We start from the raw sequence: 16,694 nt of genomic DNA, 5'->3' as shown, positions 1-16,694 counted from the left end.
CAACACCCTTGATGGGTTCAGCTGCTGTGTCTGCAGTTTGCCCCCCACCCTGTCCTCACCACCCAGCCTCAGCCGGACCTCTGCTGGCCGCTCTCCACGTGCAGCCAGAAGGACAAAAAGTCCCTTCTTTATTATTATTATTATTAACGGAATGTTTTATTTTTAGCATAGATGTGATGGCTTTTTTTTCAATATTTTTTATTGAAGTATAGTTGATTTACAATGTCATGTTAATTTCTGCTGTACAGCAAAGCAATTCAGTTATACATACATATATATATATATATATATATATATATATATATATATATATACATTCTTTTTTTAAAATATTCTTTCCCGTTATGGCTTATCCTAGAATATTGACTACAGTTCCCTGTGCTGTACAGTAGAACCTTGTTGTTTATCCATTCTCTATATAATAGCTTACATCTGCTCATCCCAAACTCCCACTCCATCCCTCCCCTTTGGCAACCACAAGTCTGTTCTTGTGTCTGTGAGTCTGTTTCTGTTTTGTAGATAAGTTCATCTGTGTCATACTTTAGATTCCACATGTAAGTGATATCGTATGGTATTTGTCTCTCCGTCTGGCTTACTTCACTCAGTATGATCGTCTCTAGGTCCGTTGATGTTACCGCAAATGGCATGGTTTCACTCTTCCTTATGGCTGAGCAGTATTCCAGTGTGTATATATGTACCACATCTTTATCCATTCATCTGTCGATGGACATTTAGGTTGTTTCCATGTCCTGGCTATTGTGAATAGTGCTGCTGTGAACATAGGGGTGCATGCATCTTTTCGAATTATAGTTTTGTCTGGATATATGCCCAGGAGTGGGATTGCTGGATCATATGGTAATTCTATTTTTAGTTTTTTGAGGAACCTCCATACTGTTTTCCACAGTGGCTGCACCAACTTACATTCCCACCAACCGTGTAGGAGGGTTTCCTTTTCTCCACACCCTCTCTAGCATTTATTGTTTGTAGACTTTCTAGTCTGACCAGTGTGAGATGGTACCTAATTGTAGTTTTGAAGTGCATCTTTCTAATAATTAGTGATGTTGAGCATCTTTTCATGTGCCTATTAGCCATCTGTATTTCTTCTTTGGAGAAATGTCTATTTAGGTCTTCTGCCCGTTTTTTGTTTGTTTGTTTTTTTGCGGTACGCGGGCCTCTCACTGCTGTGGCCTCTCCCGTTGTGGAGCACAGGCTCCGGACGCGCAGGATCCGCGGCCATGGCTCACGGGCCCAGCCGCTCCGCGGCATGTGGGATCTTCCCAGACTGGGGCACGAACCCGTGTCCCCTGCATCGGCAGGCGGACTCTCAACCACTGCGCCACCAGGGAAGCCCTGCCCGTTTTTTGATTGGGTTGTTTGTTTTTCTGTTGCTGAGTTGTATGAGCTGCTTATATATTTTGGAAATTAAGCCCTTGTCGGTTGCATTGTTTGCAAATATTTTCTCCCATCTTGACATTCCCTTGTTTATCGCTGTCCTCCAGGGTGAAATTCACACAGCTTGGGTGCCCACCTCCCGGCCGCACTGGCCTTGCCTGCCAGCTCTCACAGCCACACGGGCTGTGAGCCGTGTTTATTCTGCCACAGGGCCTTTGCACGTGCTTGTCCCCTTGTGGAAGGCTTTTCCCGCTTTCCTGAGGTCGGTTAAGTTCTGTTCATCCCTCAACTCTCAGTTCAGCCATTATTGCCTTAAGGGGAAAAAGCTGGAGGAAAATGTTTTGGTGCTCATACTTTACCGAGTGTTTTTAAAATAGACTGTTTCATCTTTTGAGGATGACCCTGTTTATCAGCATGAAACGTAGCAGGGAAGCTTCTCTGCTCGGCCCCTGATGCTGCCCCGGACGCTGGTTCACGGTTCACATTCTCTTTGGCTCCGTGTGGGGGTCCCCGGGGCTGGGGCATCTTAAGCCTCTACTTAGTGACAGATCATACTCTTCCTCCACTTTCCTTTGGTTTATTGATCTTTTTTTTTATTGATGTGTAGGTGCTCTTAAATATAAAGAAAATTAGTCCTTCAGCTGTGTAGCGTGTTACATGTATTTCCCATAGTTTCTTATTTGTCTTTTGCCTTAGCTCACAGTGTTTTTTACAGAGATTTGATTTTATTTTTTTGAGGTGTAGTTGACGTACAACATTTTGTTAGTTTCAGGTGTACAACATAGTGTTTCAAAATTTGTATATATTGTGAAATGATTGCCACAGTGAGTCTAGCTGACTTCCCTCACCGGGCACAGATGCAGAATTCTTTCTTGTGATGAGAACTTCCAAGGTCTCCTCTCTTAGCTCCTTTCATGCGCGCGATGCAGTGTCGTTGCTTACACTCGCCGTGCCGTCCGTCCCCAGGACCTGTTTCTCTTATGTCTGGACGTTTGTACCCGCTGATCCCTCCACCCACATTGCCCCCCACCCCGCCCACTGCCTCTGGCACCAGCCGTCTGCTCTCACACACAGAGGCTTCAAGTCTGTCTCTGACGGCTCTGGGCGGGAGCCTGCCGGATGCCCTCACTCAGGTATCTCAGAGAACTGTCCCATGCTTTCTTCTAGTATTTCTCTGACTTCACTGTTTACGTTTAAATCTTTGGTCCATGTGGCGTTTATTCTAGTGCGTATTGCAAGACCCCCAACTTGGTCACTCTCCAGCTGGTCACAGTTGACCCTGTAGCATGTATTGAGTGATCCGGCTGTGTCCTGTCCCAGTGGCGCGTCTGCTTCTGCAGCGGCATCGTTCAGGATGTGGCGTGCGACGTGTGTAACATTGGGTGGGGCTGGCCCTGCCTCCGTGCTTTTGTTTTGTGTAGTTTTCCAGCATTTCGTGTTTGGTTTTCCACGTGAACCTTTACACTCAGTTTGTCTGGTTCTAATAGAACGTGTACTGGGAAGTGTGTTGGGAGGAGAGGTTAATTTGGGGGGATGGGAGTCTGTGGTGTTTAGTCCTTTGTTGCCCCTGTTACTGGACACAAATCACACGTGAAGACGTGGGGTCTTCCAGGACCCCAGCCCCAAGGAGAGAGAGGAGGAGAGTGTGAGCGTGTGCCTGCCTATGAGCGTGTCAGGGTGCGTGTGTGAGCGTGTGTGAGCATGTGCCTGCCTGTGAGCGTGTGTGAGCGTGTGTGAGTGTGCGCCTGCCTCTGAGTGTGTCAGCGCGCGTTGAGGAGCTGGTTTCCAGTCACATACGCACAAAACCGAGAGCTGTTCTCGCAGGGAAGTTTTGTGTGTCGGGGTCTAAGCAGAGCATTTCCAGATGGTTCCGTGTGCCCTGGTCCTCAGCTCCCTGCCTGGGCACTGCGGCGCACCTAGCGACAGTGCGTGTTTCTCCGGGTCCTGGGAACCCCACCGGTGCCCCTTTCTCTCTGCTCAGCCCACCTGTCACCCAGCGCTGGCTCCTGGCCCGTCCCGACCTCAGGTGGACTCACTTGGAGCCCCTGCTGTGCCCGCGGCCAGGGCGGCCGCGACCTGTGACAAGCATCCTTGTCGGGTGTGCGCGTGCGCGGCCTCAGGAGGTGGGTTCGGCCTCGTTCCCACTCGGCCCAGTACCCAGGGTGCCCAGAACGATGCGGCCACAGTGTGGGCACTCGCCGCACTGTGTCGGCTGAACGCACCTCCTGTAGAAGACAGATGGTGAGGGCCCCGTGGGCGGGAGGGGGACAGGCCCGCAGGTGAGTGAGGTCTGTGCTGGCCCCACAGAGCTGAACGGCGCCGACCTGAAGGACTGCGTGAGCAACCACAGCCTGAGCAGCAATGCCAGCCTCCCCAGCGTGCAGAGCTGCCGGCGCCTGCGTGAGCGGAGGGTTGCCAGCTGGGCCGTGTCCTTCGAACGGCTTCTGCAGGACCCGCTCGGAGTTCGCTACTTTTCTGTGAGTCTGATGGGCAGCGGGCACCTCCTGCAGCTGGCCCCAGGGCAGGGCTGGGCAGGGCAGACGTCTCGTCCTCCTGCTTCTAACCCGGGCGCTCAGGCCCAGGGGCTGGAGGGCGCCTCTCTCTGCTGTGAGGGGCATCAGAGCTTCTTGTGAGCCCTTGGAAGCAGCTGCCTGCTAGCCAGGCCGGCTACTAGGAAGGCTTGCTCAGCTTCTAAGGAAACAGCTGGGAAGGCCCAAGTGGTCCCAGTGAGGGCAGCTTTTAAGTTCGCTCCCAGGTAAATTCTGGAGAGGCGCTTGGCACCCCTGGTTTCTGTGAAAGATGAAAATAAGAATAAAGTGGGAATAATGAAACAGAGCACAAGAGGAGGGAGGTCCCACCGCCACTACTGAGGTACCCTTTTCCAAGGATTGTGTGAAGGTTAATCTATGGTGTTTTTCTTAGGATTTTCTAAGGAAGGAATTCAGTGAAGAAAACATTTTATTCTGGCAGGCCTGTGAATATTTTCATCATGTTCCCGCACACGACAAAAAAGAGGTACGTTTCTTCCGGCTGGGAAGTGGGAGTGGTTAAAGGGCAGGGTGATTTGAGCGTAGGTTCACACATAGTGCAGTTTGAAAAGTCCGTGTAAAAATATTTTCACACGATTAAAAAAATTTTTTTCAGAATGTTTCTTAATATATATGATATTTAATTTTGCCTAAACATAGCTTGCATAAATGGCCCTAAAACTTTCAGCACATGTGCTGCCACTCCGTGTGTGGAAGGGGATTTAAGAGAAAATCCTGGGCCATCCTAAGGATGCCCATCCGTACGGCCCCCCCTTGCAGGCTGCGCGGGGGCAGGTGAGCCCCCGCTGGTGTGGGTGCTGACCCGCGGCGTGACCCGCTCTGAGGCAGCCTGTGCCCCTCCCTCAGAGGAGGCCTCTTCTCTGCTTCTCACGCTCCGTGCTGCCCGGACCTCCCTCCCACTTTGGCGAGACCACACCACGCGACAGCACCCGCGCCGCCCGCACCCGGATGCCCCCGTAGCAGCAGCACAGCCTTGGTCTTTGGAACATTCAGATTGCGCTTTGACAAAATTTGGAGAGGAGCTGATTTATCGAAAAGTTTCATACTGGCTGGTACTTTTAGTTATTATCCAAGCAAGAAATATTTATTAGGCCCCAAGAAAATGTGTCTCCATTGCCTGGACCCGTGTCAGAAAACACGTGTGTGGTCTGCATGTCCCACTCACGCGCTGTCCCGTCAGCTCTCCTACAGGGCCCGCGAGATCTTCAGTAAGTTCCTGAGCAGCAAAGCCACCATGCCGGTCAACATCGACAGCCAGGCCCAGCTGGCGGACGACATCCTCAGCGCCCCGCACCCCGACATGTTCAAGGAGCAGCAGCTCCAGGTGACTGCCCGGGGCACGGGCAGAGGACTCGGGTCCCGGAGAGCAGCCCCCGCAGGCACCAGACTGCGAGGAGAGTGCTGGTGGGACCCCCACCCCTACCCCGCCCAACTCCAACCCCTGGGCTCCATCTCAGAGCCAGGGTTCAGCAGGGCCCTGGAGCAGGACGTCCCCACCGCGGTGTACCTGACTGTTGACACTCTCCCTTATGCATCTGTGTATCATCACGGGTTCATGGGTGGTGATATACATAGAGATCGATGGACGTTTGGATTTTTTTCAGTTTTAGGACGTCACTGTGATGAAAAGTGTGCATTGGACTTAATGTGTTTTAGAGCACATGTCCACTGGCCTTAGCCAGGGATTACTTCTGTTGCTGAGTCATATGAATGAGGTTTAAGAAAATGGAGGAAGGTATTTTCAAGACAGGTCTCACTTCCTTTAGGTTTCCAGTTGCCTTTGGTTTCATTCTTATTTAACAAAGTAAAGATTCTCCAAGATTGCACCTTGGCTGTCCTGAGGCCGCTCAGACGCTGGCTTTATGTGGGTTGTTGGAACTGGCTGATCATAAGCACGGCCCCCGAGGGCTGGCGTGTTATAAGTGTGATCAGACATAATGGAGCCTGGGCAACAACTCTAGGGGCGATGAGGGACTTTGGGAACAGGCCCTGCTGCGCGTGCGGCCTGGCGCCGCCCCGCACCTTCAGGGCCAAGTGTCCGGTTCCGTGTGTCACTGGACAGTGCTGTTTCCTCGGCAGATCTTCAACCTGATGAAGTTCGACAGCTACACTCGCTTTCTGAAATCGCCGCTATACCAAGAGTGCATCCTGGCGGAGGTGGAGGGCCGCCCACTGCCCGACGCGCAGCAGGTCCCCAGCAGCCCCACCTCCAAGCACAGCGTCAGCTCCGACCACTCAAACGCGTCCACGCCAAAGAAGGTGCCTGTCCCGGCCGCGCTGGCCCCCCCCAGATGAAAGCTGTTCTGCAGAGATGACAGCAGATGCCCCTGTTGATGCCCCTGTTGGCTTATCCCCTCACCCGCAGGGAATGCAAGGCCCTCTTAGCACTCGCACCTCCCGTGCGTCTTGTCCGAGGCTCTGGTCAGGGCGGGGGGCTCCAGCTGCCATTTCTGGAGAGGCTGGTGGGGCTGCGCCTCTGGCCTTGAGGGACCTGGACCCTCCCGCGGAGCACGTGTCTTGGCGACCTGCTCCAGCTCCCTTCCCCATGCATTTCATGTGATATTAAATTAACTTCACACTGTTTTAACGACGTTTTCCGTTTGACGGCAGTTGAATGGAAAATCGAAATCAGGACGGTCCCTGAATGAAGAGTTGGGAGATGAGGACAGCGAGAAGAAACGAAAAGGAGCGTTTTTCTCTTGGTCAAGGACCAGGAGCGCCGGGCGGTCCCAGAAGAGGAAGGACCAAGGCGACCGTCCAAGCGGTTCGTGGTTTGTCGTGTGGGGGGGGGGGGGGGGGGGCGAGGCCCTCTCGGGGACAAATGAGGACGTGTGGGCTGTGCTTGTGACGTGGCCCTTTGGGGCGGCCTGGCTGGGGAAGCGGGGGCTCTAGGGCCCTCTGAGAGGGGGCATGGTGCATTCTAACCCCCCAGGCTAGGGCGCCCGACGGGTACCACCCTCTTCTTGCTTGAGCAGTAATGGGTGCTCTTGGTAGAAAATTTGGAAAATACAACCAAGTGAAAAGCAGAAAATACAGGTGTCCTGCCCTCTGTCCACCCAGACTGCCTCTTGCTTTTCTGCCGTGTGCAGAGAGGTACACGAGCTTTTGTAATTTCTTCAAGAAAATGTGACACCATAGTTTGGGTACCAAGCATTTTCAAAATTGTAATTTTATTATTGTAAATTTTAAAGGTTGCCATCCTAGATCTTCTCTCCCTTGGTTTCTTTCTTGGATGTGGCTGAGAAGACAGTGTGAGAGGGACAGGGACGAGGGCTGGGGCGCCCCGGGAGGGAGGTGGGTGGGCGGGTAGCAGCCTGGGCGGGGAGGGGGTGGATGGGGCAGAGAAGGGCGGGGCGCACACTGGGCGCGGGAAGCACGCGCGGGAGGGTTTGGCGGCCTTTTCTTCTCCACAGGCTGTCAGGAAAGGGATTATTTTCTGGGAAATAACCTGCAGGCTCCAGACCCGGGCCCCAAGTTTAGGTTGGGCAGCCTACCGAGGGAGCTTGGAGCACCTGAGGGGGTGGTGCCTGTGCTGTGCCAGGCACTTTAGAGGGTTCATCTCCTGCTCAGAGCCGGCCGCAGGCAGGTCTTATGCCCACTTTGCAGAGGGCAGTGTAGGGAGGCTGTGGGCCTCTGCCAGTGCCCTGAGGCTCCAGGGCCCTGCCTGGGGTGGCCGGTACAGCTATTCTTCCACAAGGAAGGGCAGCCGGAGCTGGGGGTGGGAGCGGTGTCGTCAGTGTGGCCAGGGACCCCCGAGGACCAGAGATGGGGGAATGCCTGCCTCTCTAGGTCTGTGTCTCCGAGCGGGACCCCAGGAGACCGGGGTCCCCATACCTGGCACGTCTTTAGAGAGCCACCCGGAAAGGCCCTAAGTCCTGACTCCAGGACGCTCCCAGGCATCCTGACTCTCTCGCCTGGCAGTCGGTTGCTTTTGGCAGGTGGGTCAGTGGGGCCTGGGGGCCTCCGTGTAATCAGGCCCCCTGCTCCACCCCCAGGCCCCGGCACAGCGGCATGATCGGGGCCCTAGGCCCTGTGTTTTTAAAGGTCCTTTCTATGTCAGAGTTCTCGCGAGTTTTAGATTGCAGTTAGCTTAGTCAGTGACATCGGATGGCGCGATTGTCAGCTCATTCAGGACTTTACAGGAAGACGGGACGTGAGCCGTCGGTAAAAGATGCCGTAACCGGCTGGCGTGTGAAGCCGCGTGTTGAGATGACAATTCCAGATTAAATGGAGGGCAGGGAGGCCCTACACTTGCTTCCGTTTTGACCTGCGATGAGGCAGCAGGAGCCGGGGGGCTGCACGGCCGCCAGCAGAGCAGAGCACGGGCCTGGGCGGTGGCTCCCGGCTCCGGCTGTGTGCCAGGGGCGAGGCTGCGCCGCCGAAGGGCCTCCGAGCCTGGCTCCCGTCCTTCGAGCGTGTCTGTTCAGCCTAAAGGAGGTGTGGGGCTGTGGGGGACGTGACCACACTCGGGGGGGTTTCTGCGCTTCTGCGTTAAGCGAGCAAGCGTGAAGCTGGTGCCGTTGGGTGTTCTGAGTCCCTGTGTCCCTGCAGACCCCGTGCACACCAACGGAGGCCTGGGCCGCCGGGAGTCGCAGGGCTCCATGACCTCGGCCGGGAGCCTGGACCTGGTGAGTCCCCGCAAAGCCGTGTCCCTCGTAAGGGAGCTGTTGCATGGATGGGGAGGGCGCCCCTTGAGCTCTAAGAATATCTCTGGGTTCATTTCTGAGACCTTTAGTTCCCGTTCAGGCACGTTTCTCTGGACGCCCACGGGAGCAGGCAGGTACTCCTCTTCGTCTCAGCACCTGCACGTCCCGTGAGCTCAGACACCCCTGTGTCTCTGCCTGTGCGCTGGGGGCTGTGCCGACAGGGCTCTTCCCCGCCGGCCCCTGCTGTGGGCCGGGGGCCCGGGTCCTGCCTGGCCCTGCGCTCTCTCCTCACGCCCCGCTGAGTTGCTTGTCTGGCCCAGTTTCCAGTTAGGTGGAGGAGGCACTGGGCTCACCTGCTAGCTGCTTAGCTGTCGTCTGATGGCAATTTTGGAAAACCCTATCGTTGCCGGCCTCCTAGTCACTTGAGACGGTCAGGCGGTAGTGAGTGTGGATGTCATTCTTCTTCAGTTATAACAATACCAGTTAGAGCCGTGAGGGTGGACCACGCACCAGTCAGCCATTGATGCCTGAACGAGCATCCCAAAACCCAGTGGCTTAAGACAAAGGACATTTATTATTGCCCATGCCTCTGTGGGAAGGGCATATTTGGGGCCATTTTGCAATCAGTCTACCACCTGCAAACTAGTTTTCTGAAGTAATATTTGGGAGAAAGAGATTTTCAGACCCTCGGAGGACAGAGTGGTAAGGAAGTGACAACCAGGGCAGGTCGGGCATTAGAAGGAGGCATGCGGGGAGCCGTCTGTAGCCAGGAAGCGGTGCTGTAACTCAGGGACCCAGAGGTCTGGCACGGGGCGCGTGGCCGCGGGCTGGCCCCGGTCCGGCTCCTGCCCCGAGCACGTGGGAGCCCTGCTCCGCGCAGTGGGGAGGGGCCACCTCCCGCTCCTGCCCAGTCCACCCGCAGCGCAGGCATCACGTCGCAGGTGCTGCCGCGCTGGAAGGCTCGCTTCCCCATCCTGCAGGCGTGTCCCCCGCCTCAGGGCCTGGCAGTGGGACAGGTGGGCTGGGCCACATCCCCCGCGCCGGGCAGAGGTGGTGGGCGTTCTCTGGGCAGAGGGCACCCCAGGCTGCAGGCTGCCTGCAGGGCGCACCCCCTGGCAGCCCCGCAGAGGAAGGAGCTGAGACTCCCCCGTGCCCCTCACACCCGGCGTCCCCACGCCGCCAGCTCCTCGTGACCTGGGGGCCAGGGTCTGAGGGGCCTCACACCCTCAGGTGTGTGCCGCTGCCTCTGAGCCTTGGCCTGGCCGTCCCGGCCCCTCTCCCAGCCTCTTCCCTCCGGCCCACCTGCTGTCTGTCCGTCCATTCCTCTCGGAAAGGCCTTGGGCCTGTGAGGTCGGGCAGAAAGAGCCAGAAAGGTGACCAGAAGCAGCAGAGGCTGCCTGCCTTGTCCGTCCCCGGCTCCTAGGCTGAGAGATAGGCGAGGCAGCTCCTGGTCCCCAGATGGCCTCAGTGGGCTCTGCAGGGTGACTCCACGTGCTTCTGGGTCAGGGAGGCCAAGACCGGACCCCCGAAAACAAAAGTGGGAAGGCCCATCCTATTCTAGTAGGAAAGCTAGTTAGCATGGCCCTTGTAAAAGTTTAGACTCAGAGGTTGGAGGCTGGGACTGCAAGGACGGTGCCTGTAGTTGAGAGGGGGTGGCTCTCTCTGTCAACTAGCAGCCCCACAACGTCGCGGCTGTGTGCGCACAGCGCACTGTGCCTTTATCGGAACGTGTCTGCATTGTGGAGCTGGGTGTGCACAGGGAGCCGCACTGCTGGGCCCCCCACGCGTGTGCAAGCTACAATGGCCCTTCCCCGGGGCCTCCCTGCACTTTCCCTGACCTTTTGCCCGTCCCCATGTCTCCCTGCCCCCCAGCCAGAGGCCTGCAGGACCCTGGCGCCCGAGAAGGACAAGGCCGCCAAGCACTGCAGCATCCAGCTCCCCGACGGGACGGCCTGCGTGGTGCTCGTCAGGGCGGGGCTCTCCATCAAGGAAGTCCTGGCCGGGCTCTGCGAGCGACATGGCATCAACGGGGCTGCCGTGGACCTCTTCCTGGTGGGCGGGGACAAGGTACAGGGCTGCGGAGACCGAGGGCTTCTCCTTTGGGGGCGTCTGCCCTGTGGGAGATCCTGCCGGTGGGGGAGCCGGCTAACCTGTGTGTGTTTACCTGAGCGTGCGGGTTCCCTGCCGCCTTGGCCTGTGTTGGGCCTCACGGCTGACTCTGCTCTGTGCTCCATGCATGTGGCGGAGGTGGGTCCCGAGAGCGCCGTCTCGCTGCGCAGAACCCTTTGCGGGCTCACAGCAGCTGGTCAGAGAGCTGAGGCCTTCTCTCCGGCTATGGTGGGCCGCGTTTGAAGCTGCACTTTGCTCCGTGCAGCTGTGCGCCCTGGCTCCCACTGACGCCCATCTCTCTTCCTTTCATGTGTTCCGTAGCCTCTGGTGCTGCACCAGGACAGTAGCATCTTGGAGTCTAGGGACCTGCGCCTAGAAAAACGCACTTTATTTCGGTAAGAGAAATGCAATTGCCATTTTCATGAGGTTTCCAGAGCCACAGGCTGTTTCTGACCACTTGCCCCACTGGCCTCCGCTCTACTGGGGGTGCCGGCACCCCCACTGTGAGCTCAGAGGGGCAGCCGCACGTGGCCCCAGGCACCCCGGGGGCCAGAGGGTCATGCTCCCCGCCTGCCGGCGACCACGGCAGGGCTACACCCGGGGCAGGGTCGACCCGTGGGGAGGGGCCGCTCCTTGTCGGGTGTGACAGTCCTGGCTCAGCCCCACGAGACCCTAAAGAAGCCCCCTGTGGGCTCTCTTCTCGTGCAGAACCTGGGGCTGCCTTGGTGATGCCCGTGGGTGCCATGCTGCTCTGCTTTTGAGACGGAACGTCCACATGACAGTTGCCACGTGTTTGTGGCAAACGTGCTCCTGTTTCTCCCCCTCCAACCAGGCTGGATCTGGTGCCGATTAACCGGTCTGTGGGACTCAAGGCCAAGCCCAGCAAGCCAGTCGCGGAGGTGCTGCGGCCCGTGGCGGCCAAGTACGGCCTGCGCCTGAGTGAGCTGGTGGCCCGGCTGGTGAGTGAGCGACATGGGGCCCCTGGGCCCCCGAGCCGCCCGCAAGCTCAGCGCTGCCTGCTGGGGCCCAGCCTGCCCCCGTTGTCCGCGAAGCGAGCTGTGGCTGGCGAAACGGGAGGACGCCGTGGGGCCGACCCAGCGCCTGTGTGCGGCTTCTCCACCCAGCAGGCCCTGGGGAGGACGTTGCCGCTGCCCTCCTGTTTCCCACCCTTTGGTGGAAATGCTTGCTGCTTCTTCGTACCTTGGTCGTGCCCTCTGGGATTTGGGTTGGTATTTGAGATTTGGGGGTTTGGGCCCAGGGAAACCAAGAAGAGAAAGAAATGAAAACCTTGCAGCCTCCCACCGTTTGCAAATCTGATCGGATGACGGCACGCGGTGGCGTGCGTGACCCGATCTGCAACAGCCTGTCGGGCATCCGCTGCTTCACCGTGCAGCTTCCCATAGGCCGTGGGTCTGACAGCTCTCTCTGGTGTTTCGGAGCCGGGCCGTCGGGTTCCTCCGTGCATGGGTGAAGCAGGGATGAGAGCAGAGTCCCCGTTCCTACAGCCGGAGGGTGGTCCCGCACCTCCACACGTTTGCTTTGAAATGCGGTGACTTATGACCCATTGGCCTGTGTTCTCCTTTCTTTAGAAATTATACTTTATCAGGGCTACGATTTCAAGTATTTTTAGGATTTTTATTTTCTCTGAAATGGGCTCCAGAATTGTTCAAGACTTTGACGTGAACAAGAGGACCAGTTAAATTGTTTTCAGACTTCCCGAGGGTAACCCGAAGCCCTCCACCCAGCTCACTGGGGGATGGGGGTGCCGTCCTAAAGTCTAGAATATGCCGAATGGAGAGGGACGTGGCCTGGGTTCCATGTGGCCTCCTTGCTCGTACTCTGTTGAGATCCTAAGCGATCCTTAGTCCCCGTGCCTGTTTCCCCATCTGTAAAGTGGGGTGAGTCATGGAAGCGTGCTCGTGGGGTCGCTGGGGGGCTTCAGTCCCAAAGGGCTGGCCAGTGGTCGGGGCTCCTTCCCCCCTGGGCTGCTGAGGCCTGACCGGGAAGAGTGGTCCAGCTGTCTCAGGGCTCGGGGCCGGGAGAGTCATGGAGGGTGGTACGGGGCGTCCTGTGGATGGGCTGTGAGCATGTGGCTTTCCTTGGACCCTCCTGCTGACCCTCCTTAGTGAACTGTGGGCTGCGAAGTCGTGAGCCAGGCAGGACCCTGCTAGCCTTGGTCCGTTCCGCACTCGGCCAGAGCTCTGTCTGGGCGTTTGGCCGCTTAGCAATTTAAGAGCCAGGCTACAAGTTCAGATTCTTTCTTCGACAGAGGATGTGGGTCCTGAACAGCAAGATAGTCTCCCCAGGAGAGAAGGGCAGGGTCCCGGGCCTCAGATGCGCCTGCTTCCCGCCCACAGGGAGGCATCTCCCCCGACTCCCGCGCCTCCTAGTGCACTGAGGACCAGTGAGGTGGGCTTGAGGCCCCTCCTCCAGGTTGGAGGTAGCGCTGAGACTTAGGCCAGCTTGACTTAGCGCCTAAAAGCACCCAACTTGTGGACGCAGGTGGTACCGGCTCCCACCAAGCGCTCCTCCAGCCCCGGGGCCTCGACTCGGCCCAGTGCTGCCAGCAGCCATCACTTGGGTGACGGCCCCGTCCCGCGGGCTCCTCCCGGCGCCTGCGTTCCGGGCAGGCCTGCTGGCGCTTGGGATCCTGGTTGTTGCGTGTCAGGCGTCTGCGGCTGGCCCTGCCGAGGTGACAGGACCTGGGGTCACCTGGCGCGTGACTCCATCAAGCCTGGGATGGTCCTGCTGGCCGATGCGCCACACGCAGTTGTTCCGGAAAGCTCTAGCCTGGGTGAGCCGCTCATTGCACCATCTCTGCCTCTAGAGTGGAGAGAAGGAGCCCCTGGACCTCGGAGCCCCCATCTCGAGTCTGGACGGACAGCGGGTCATCTTGGAGGAGAAGGAGCCCTCCCGAGGGAAAGGTGAGCAGGGTGACGCTGCCCTGGTCCTTCCGGCCTCCTGGGTCCCTGGGCTCGGCCCCCCGAAAGCTCCCGGCCCTGCTGCCCCGTGATCTCAGAGTGACACTGCAGATGGCCTCACTTGGGTTTAGGGTCTCACGGGGCCCGGCGACCCCCTGCCATGTCCGAGTCCAGCCGTGGCTGGGCGTCTGTCTGCGGGCAGGAGGCCCTGGGACCGGGAGCACGAGGGCCTCTGGCTGGGACCCACGCACGTCTTCTCTGCCATAAGAAGGGGCGCAGGTCCTGCGAACGCCCTGCGGTCGCTCCGAGGGTCCAGCATGCCCTGGAAAGTGCTCTCTTCCTGGGAGGCCTCCCCATCCCTCTGCACAGGGACCCGGGACCCTGGGGCGTCGCTGCCCCATGTCGGCCCAGCAGCGGCTGAGGTCGGGGGCTGGGGCCCCCTGTGCCTAGTGCACAAGGAACCAGCGGTTTACAGGGCCCTTTCCCATATGCTGCCTCAGCCCCGCAGCCCTGCCCTGGGGACGGGGACCTGCACTCCCAGGTGGGGGCAGCGGGGGCGTGCCTCCTGGAGAGAGCCTACTGAACAGGGCAGGGAGGTGGCCATGTCAGGAGCCGCCCTTCCCTTCCCCGGGCTGGCTCAGCTCTGAAAGGGGCTACCCATCACTCGTCTCCATCCCCAAGGGTGACCCGGGCTGTGGTCGCCCCTCTGCCCTCGGGCTCCCGTGCCTGCTTCCTGTCCCCCTGTGGGCCCACCTGGGTTCTAGAGGACGCTGTGTGCGCTTCTCCCGCACGGTAACCGGCCTCAGGGGCCGAGCGGCCTGAGCGGGGCATGGGTGCTCAGCACCTCCCTCCAGGGTCTGATAAGGTCGGACCTCCCGGCCTGCTTGTGCGCAGGTGAGTCTGAAGGCACAGCTGCGGGCAGGTGCGTGCAGTGTGTTTGGGACGCTGCTCACAGGCAGGAGGGCTGGGACTCCGCCAGCCCATCCTGGGCCAGGGAAGTGGTCTGTGGACCACAAGGGCCAGCGGGGGCCAGCCTGCAGCCCTGACTTGGGGCAATGGCCGTATTTGAAGATACATAATAAATGTGAGACTCTCGTACTTTCTAAAGACATTCGTGCCAAATAGTACCCGAGAGGCACTTTCGCTCACCACGGGACCACAGAGTCCCCGTGGGCACAGTCAGCCGCGAGCCTTCTCCCCGTCGCCGTCATGCACAGCTCGCCCAGACGCGGCGGGTGGAGGAGGCTGGTCCTCTGTCCCTTGACCCCGCATGGGTGCTCAGGCCTGAGCGCGCATGTAGATAAGGGGCCTCTGATACCTTTGGCTTCTGTACAGCTTTGATCTGGTGATTGTGTTAAATGTTGAGACGGGTCTGCGATTCACTGCAGTTTTATAAAGCTTGTCTCACTATGTTCAGTACCCACAGATAAGCAGAAAAGTGGGCCCACCAAACAGAGCGCAGCCGTAAACGCCAGCTCCAGAAACCACTCGGCGATGGTAATTCCCCTCCTCACCCCGCCTCGCTCCTTGCCTGCAAAGCTCAGGGGCGCGCGGCCCCAGTGGCTCTCTGCCCTGGTTGGGCCTGCACCCTGGGTTGGGGGGGTCTTCTCAGGGTCCCTTTGTGGTGCCTGCTCCCACTAGCCTGGGAATCGCTGGGTGGGTGGGTGTGCCTTACGTGCTGTTCTTTTTGCAATCCTTATCATTGCGATTGATGTTTCTGCCACGCATGTGAAGTCCAAATCAATGCAATCTGTGTTTCAAAGACCCTTTTTATATAACTGATGAACTGTGTTGTCATGTGTCTGAAATGTGAGTGGAACTTTGACTTTCCTTCTGACGCAGGGAGAGGAAAGAACACTAGGCAAGTCTAATTCTATTAAAATTAAAGGAGAAAATGGAAAGAATGCTAGGGATCCCCGGCTTTCAAAGAGAGAAGAATCTATTGCAAAGATTGGGAAAAAAAAATATCAGAAAATTAATTTGGACGAAGCAGAGGGTATGTGTACTTTTTAAAACTTCCACGTTTTTCGTGAATGCAGTGTCAGTTTTCCAGTCCAGTCACTAGAAGCTTCTCTGAGTTACTGACATTGGGGTGGCCGTGACCCGTCACACTGAGCACTCGCCCCTGTGTCTGCCCGCAGCTGTTGGTGTAACTCTACTAAAGCCCCAGTTTTCAGACCGAGAGCCGGGCCCTAGGAGTCAGGGAGCCCCCGTGTGGGCTGCAGCAGGAGGTCTCTGTCCCCCCTCACAGCCGGGTCCCGGCTAAGAGAGGGGCTCGGGACCAGGGTCCACGTCCCTGAGGGTCCTCGCCAGGAGGAGGCCGGTGGGAGGGCCCGGGCCTCGGTGGCCTCTGCTGTTGGGGCCCTGAGGAAAGGCTGTGCGTTCGGCCATGGGGGCCGGACACCCGAGCCGCCCCTGGGCCTGCAGGACAGAAGAAGGATGGCATGAGAGACGGAGAGGAGGCGTGGGGGACTTCCTTTTCTTCTGAAAGCTTGTGACAGAGGGAAGCTCTAGGAGCTGTTCTGTGCCCTGAGCTGTAACCCAGGGAGCACTTCCTGGGCAGGTCAGCTGGGCTAGTCACTGCTCCCTGTGGCGTCCGGCCACGGGCCAGAGTAAAACACACGCCTGCTCTGAAGTTCTCGCGTTTCTGAGAGCCGTTAAGATTTGAGCTTTTAAGCTCCTTGCTGGTCAGCTCAGAGTGTAACTTAAGCCTCGAGAAGGCTCAGTGTAGACACCATCTATTTTGGATGGTGAACTCGAGTTACAACTGAGAATCCACCCAGGTAAGAAAAAGAAGAGCTCTGGGGAGCCAGCGAAGAATCTGGACGTCCCCGGCAGGGCGGAGGTGCCGGGAGGGGGCGGCCTGGGGGGCCGTGGAGCTCCCGGGGCGGGGTGCGCGGCGGGGAGAGGGGTCGAGGGCCGGGCGCTGATCACAGGCCCCATCAGGACCGCCCTCTGCCCCGGCGTGGTGCCCCCGAGAGGCCTCCCACACACGGGTCTAGGCTGGTTCACCAGCTCCGGGCACCAGGGGCTCCTGGCTGTGTCAGGCCGCGGCGCCTGGTCAGCGGCCTCCCTCC

The 16,694-nt window shown here is 58.1% G+C and overlaps 1 protein-coding gene across 1 annotated transcript in view; it reads left to right on the top strand.

The window, feature by feature from the left end:
• The window catches only part of RGS12 (regulator of G protein signaling 12), a 94,738-nt gene that overhangs the window by 69,159 nt on the left and 8,885 nt on the right, over positions 1 to 16,694 (top strand). The window contains 12 exon segments of the mRNA XM_029235959.1: positions 3,700 to 3,869; positions 4,315 to 4,407; positions 5,122 to 5,265; positions 6,021 to 6,200; positions 6,552 to 6,705; positions 8,493 to 8,569; positions 10,460 to 10,654; positions 11,018 to 11,091; positions 11,529 to 11,655; positions 13,524 to 13,620; positions 15,035 to 15,114; positions 15,460 to 15,613. Of these exon segments, the coding sequence (XP_029091792.1) occupies positions 3,700 to 3,869; positions 4,315 to 4,407; positions 5,122 to 5,265; positions 6,021 to 6,200; positions 6,552 to 6,705; positions 8,493 to 8,569; positions 10,460 to 10,654; positions 11,018 to 11,091; positions 11,529 to 11,655; positions 13,524 to 13,620; positions 15,035 to 15,114; positions 15,460 to 15,613 (1,545 nt within the window).

Source organism: Monodon monoceros, unplaced genomic scaffold (assembly GCF_005190385.1).
Source record: "Monodon monoceros isolate NGI ecotype Baffin Bay Population unplaced genomic scaffold, NGI_Narwhal_1 Super_Scaffold_20, whole genome shotgun sequence".
NCBI lineage: Eukaryota > Metazoa > Chordata > Mammalia > Artiodactyla > Monodontidae > Monodon > Monodon monoceros.
Note: the sequence above shows the minus strand (reverse complement) of the source record. Positions and strands in the feature narration are given on the sequence as shown.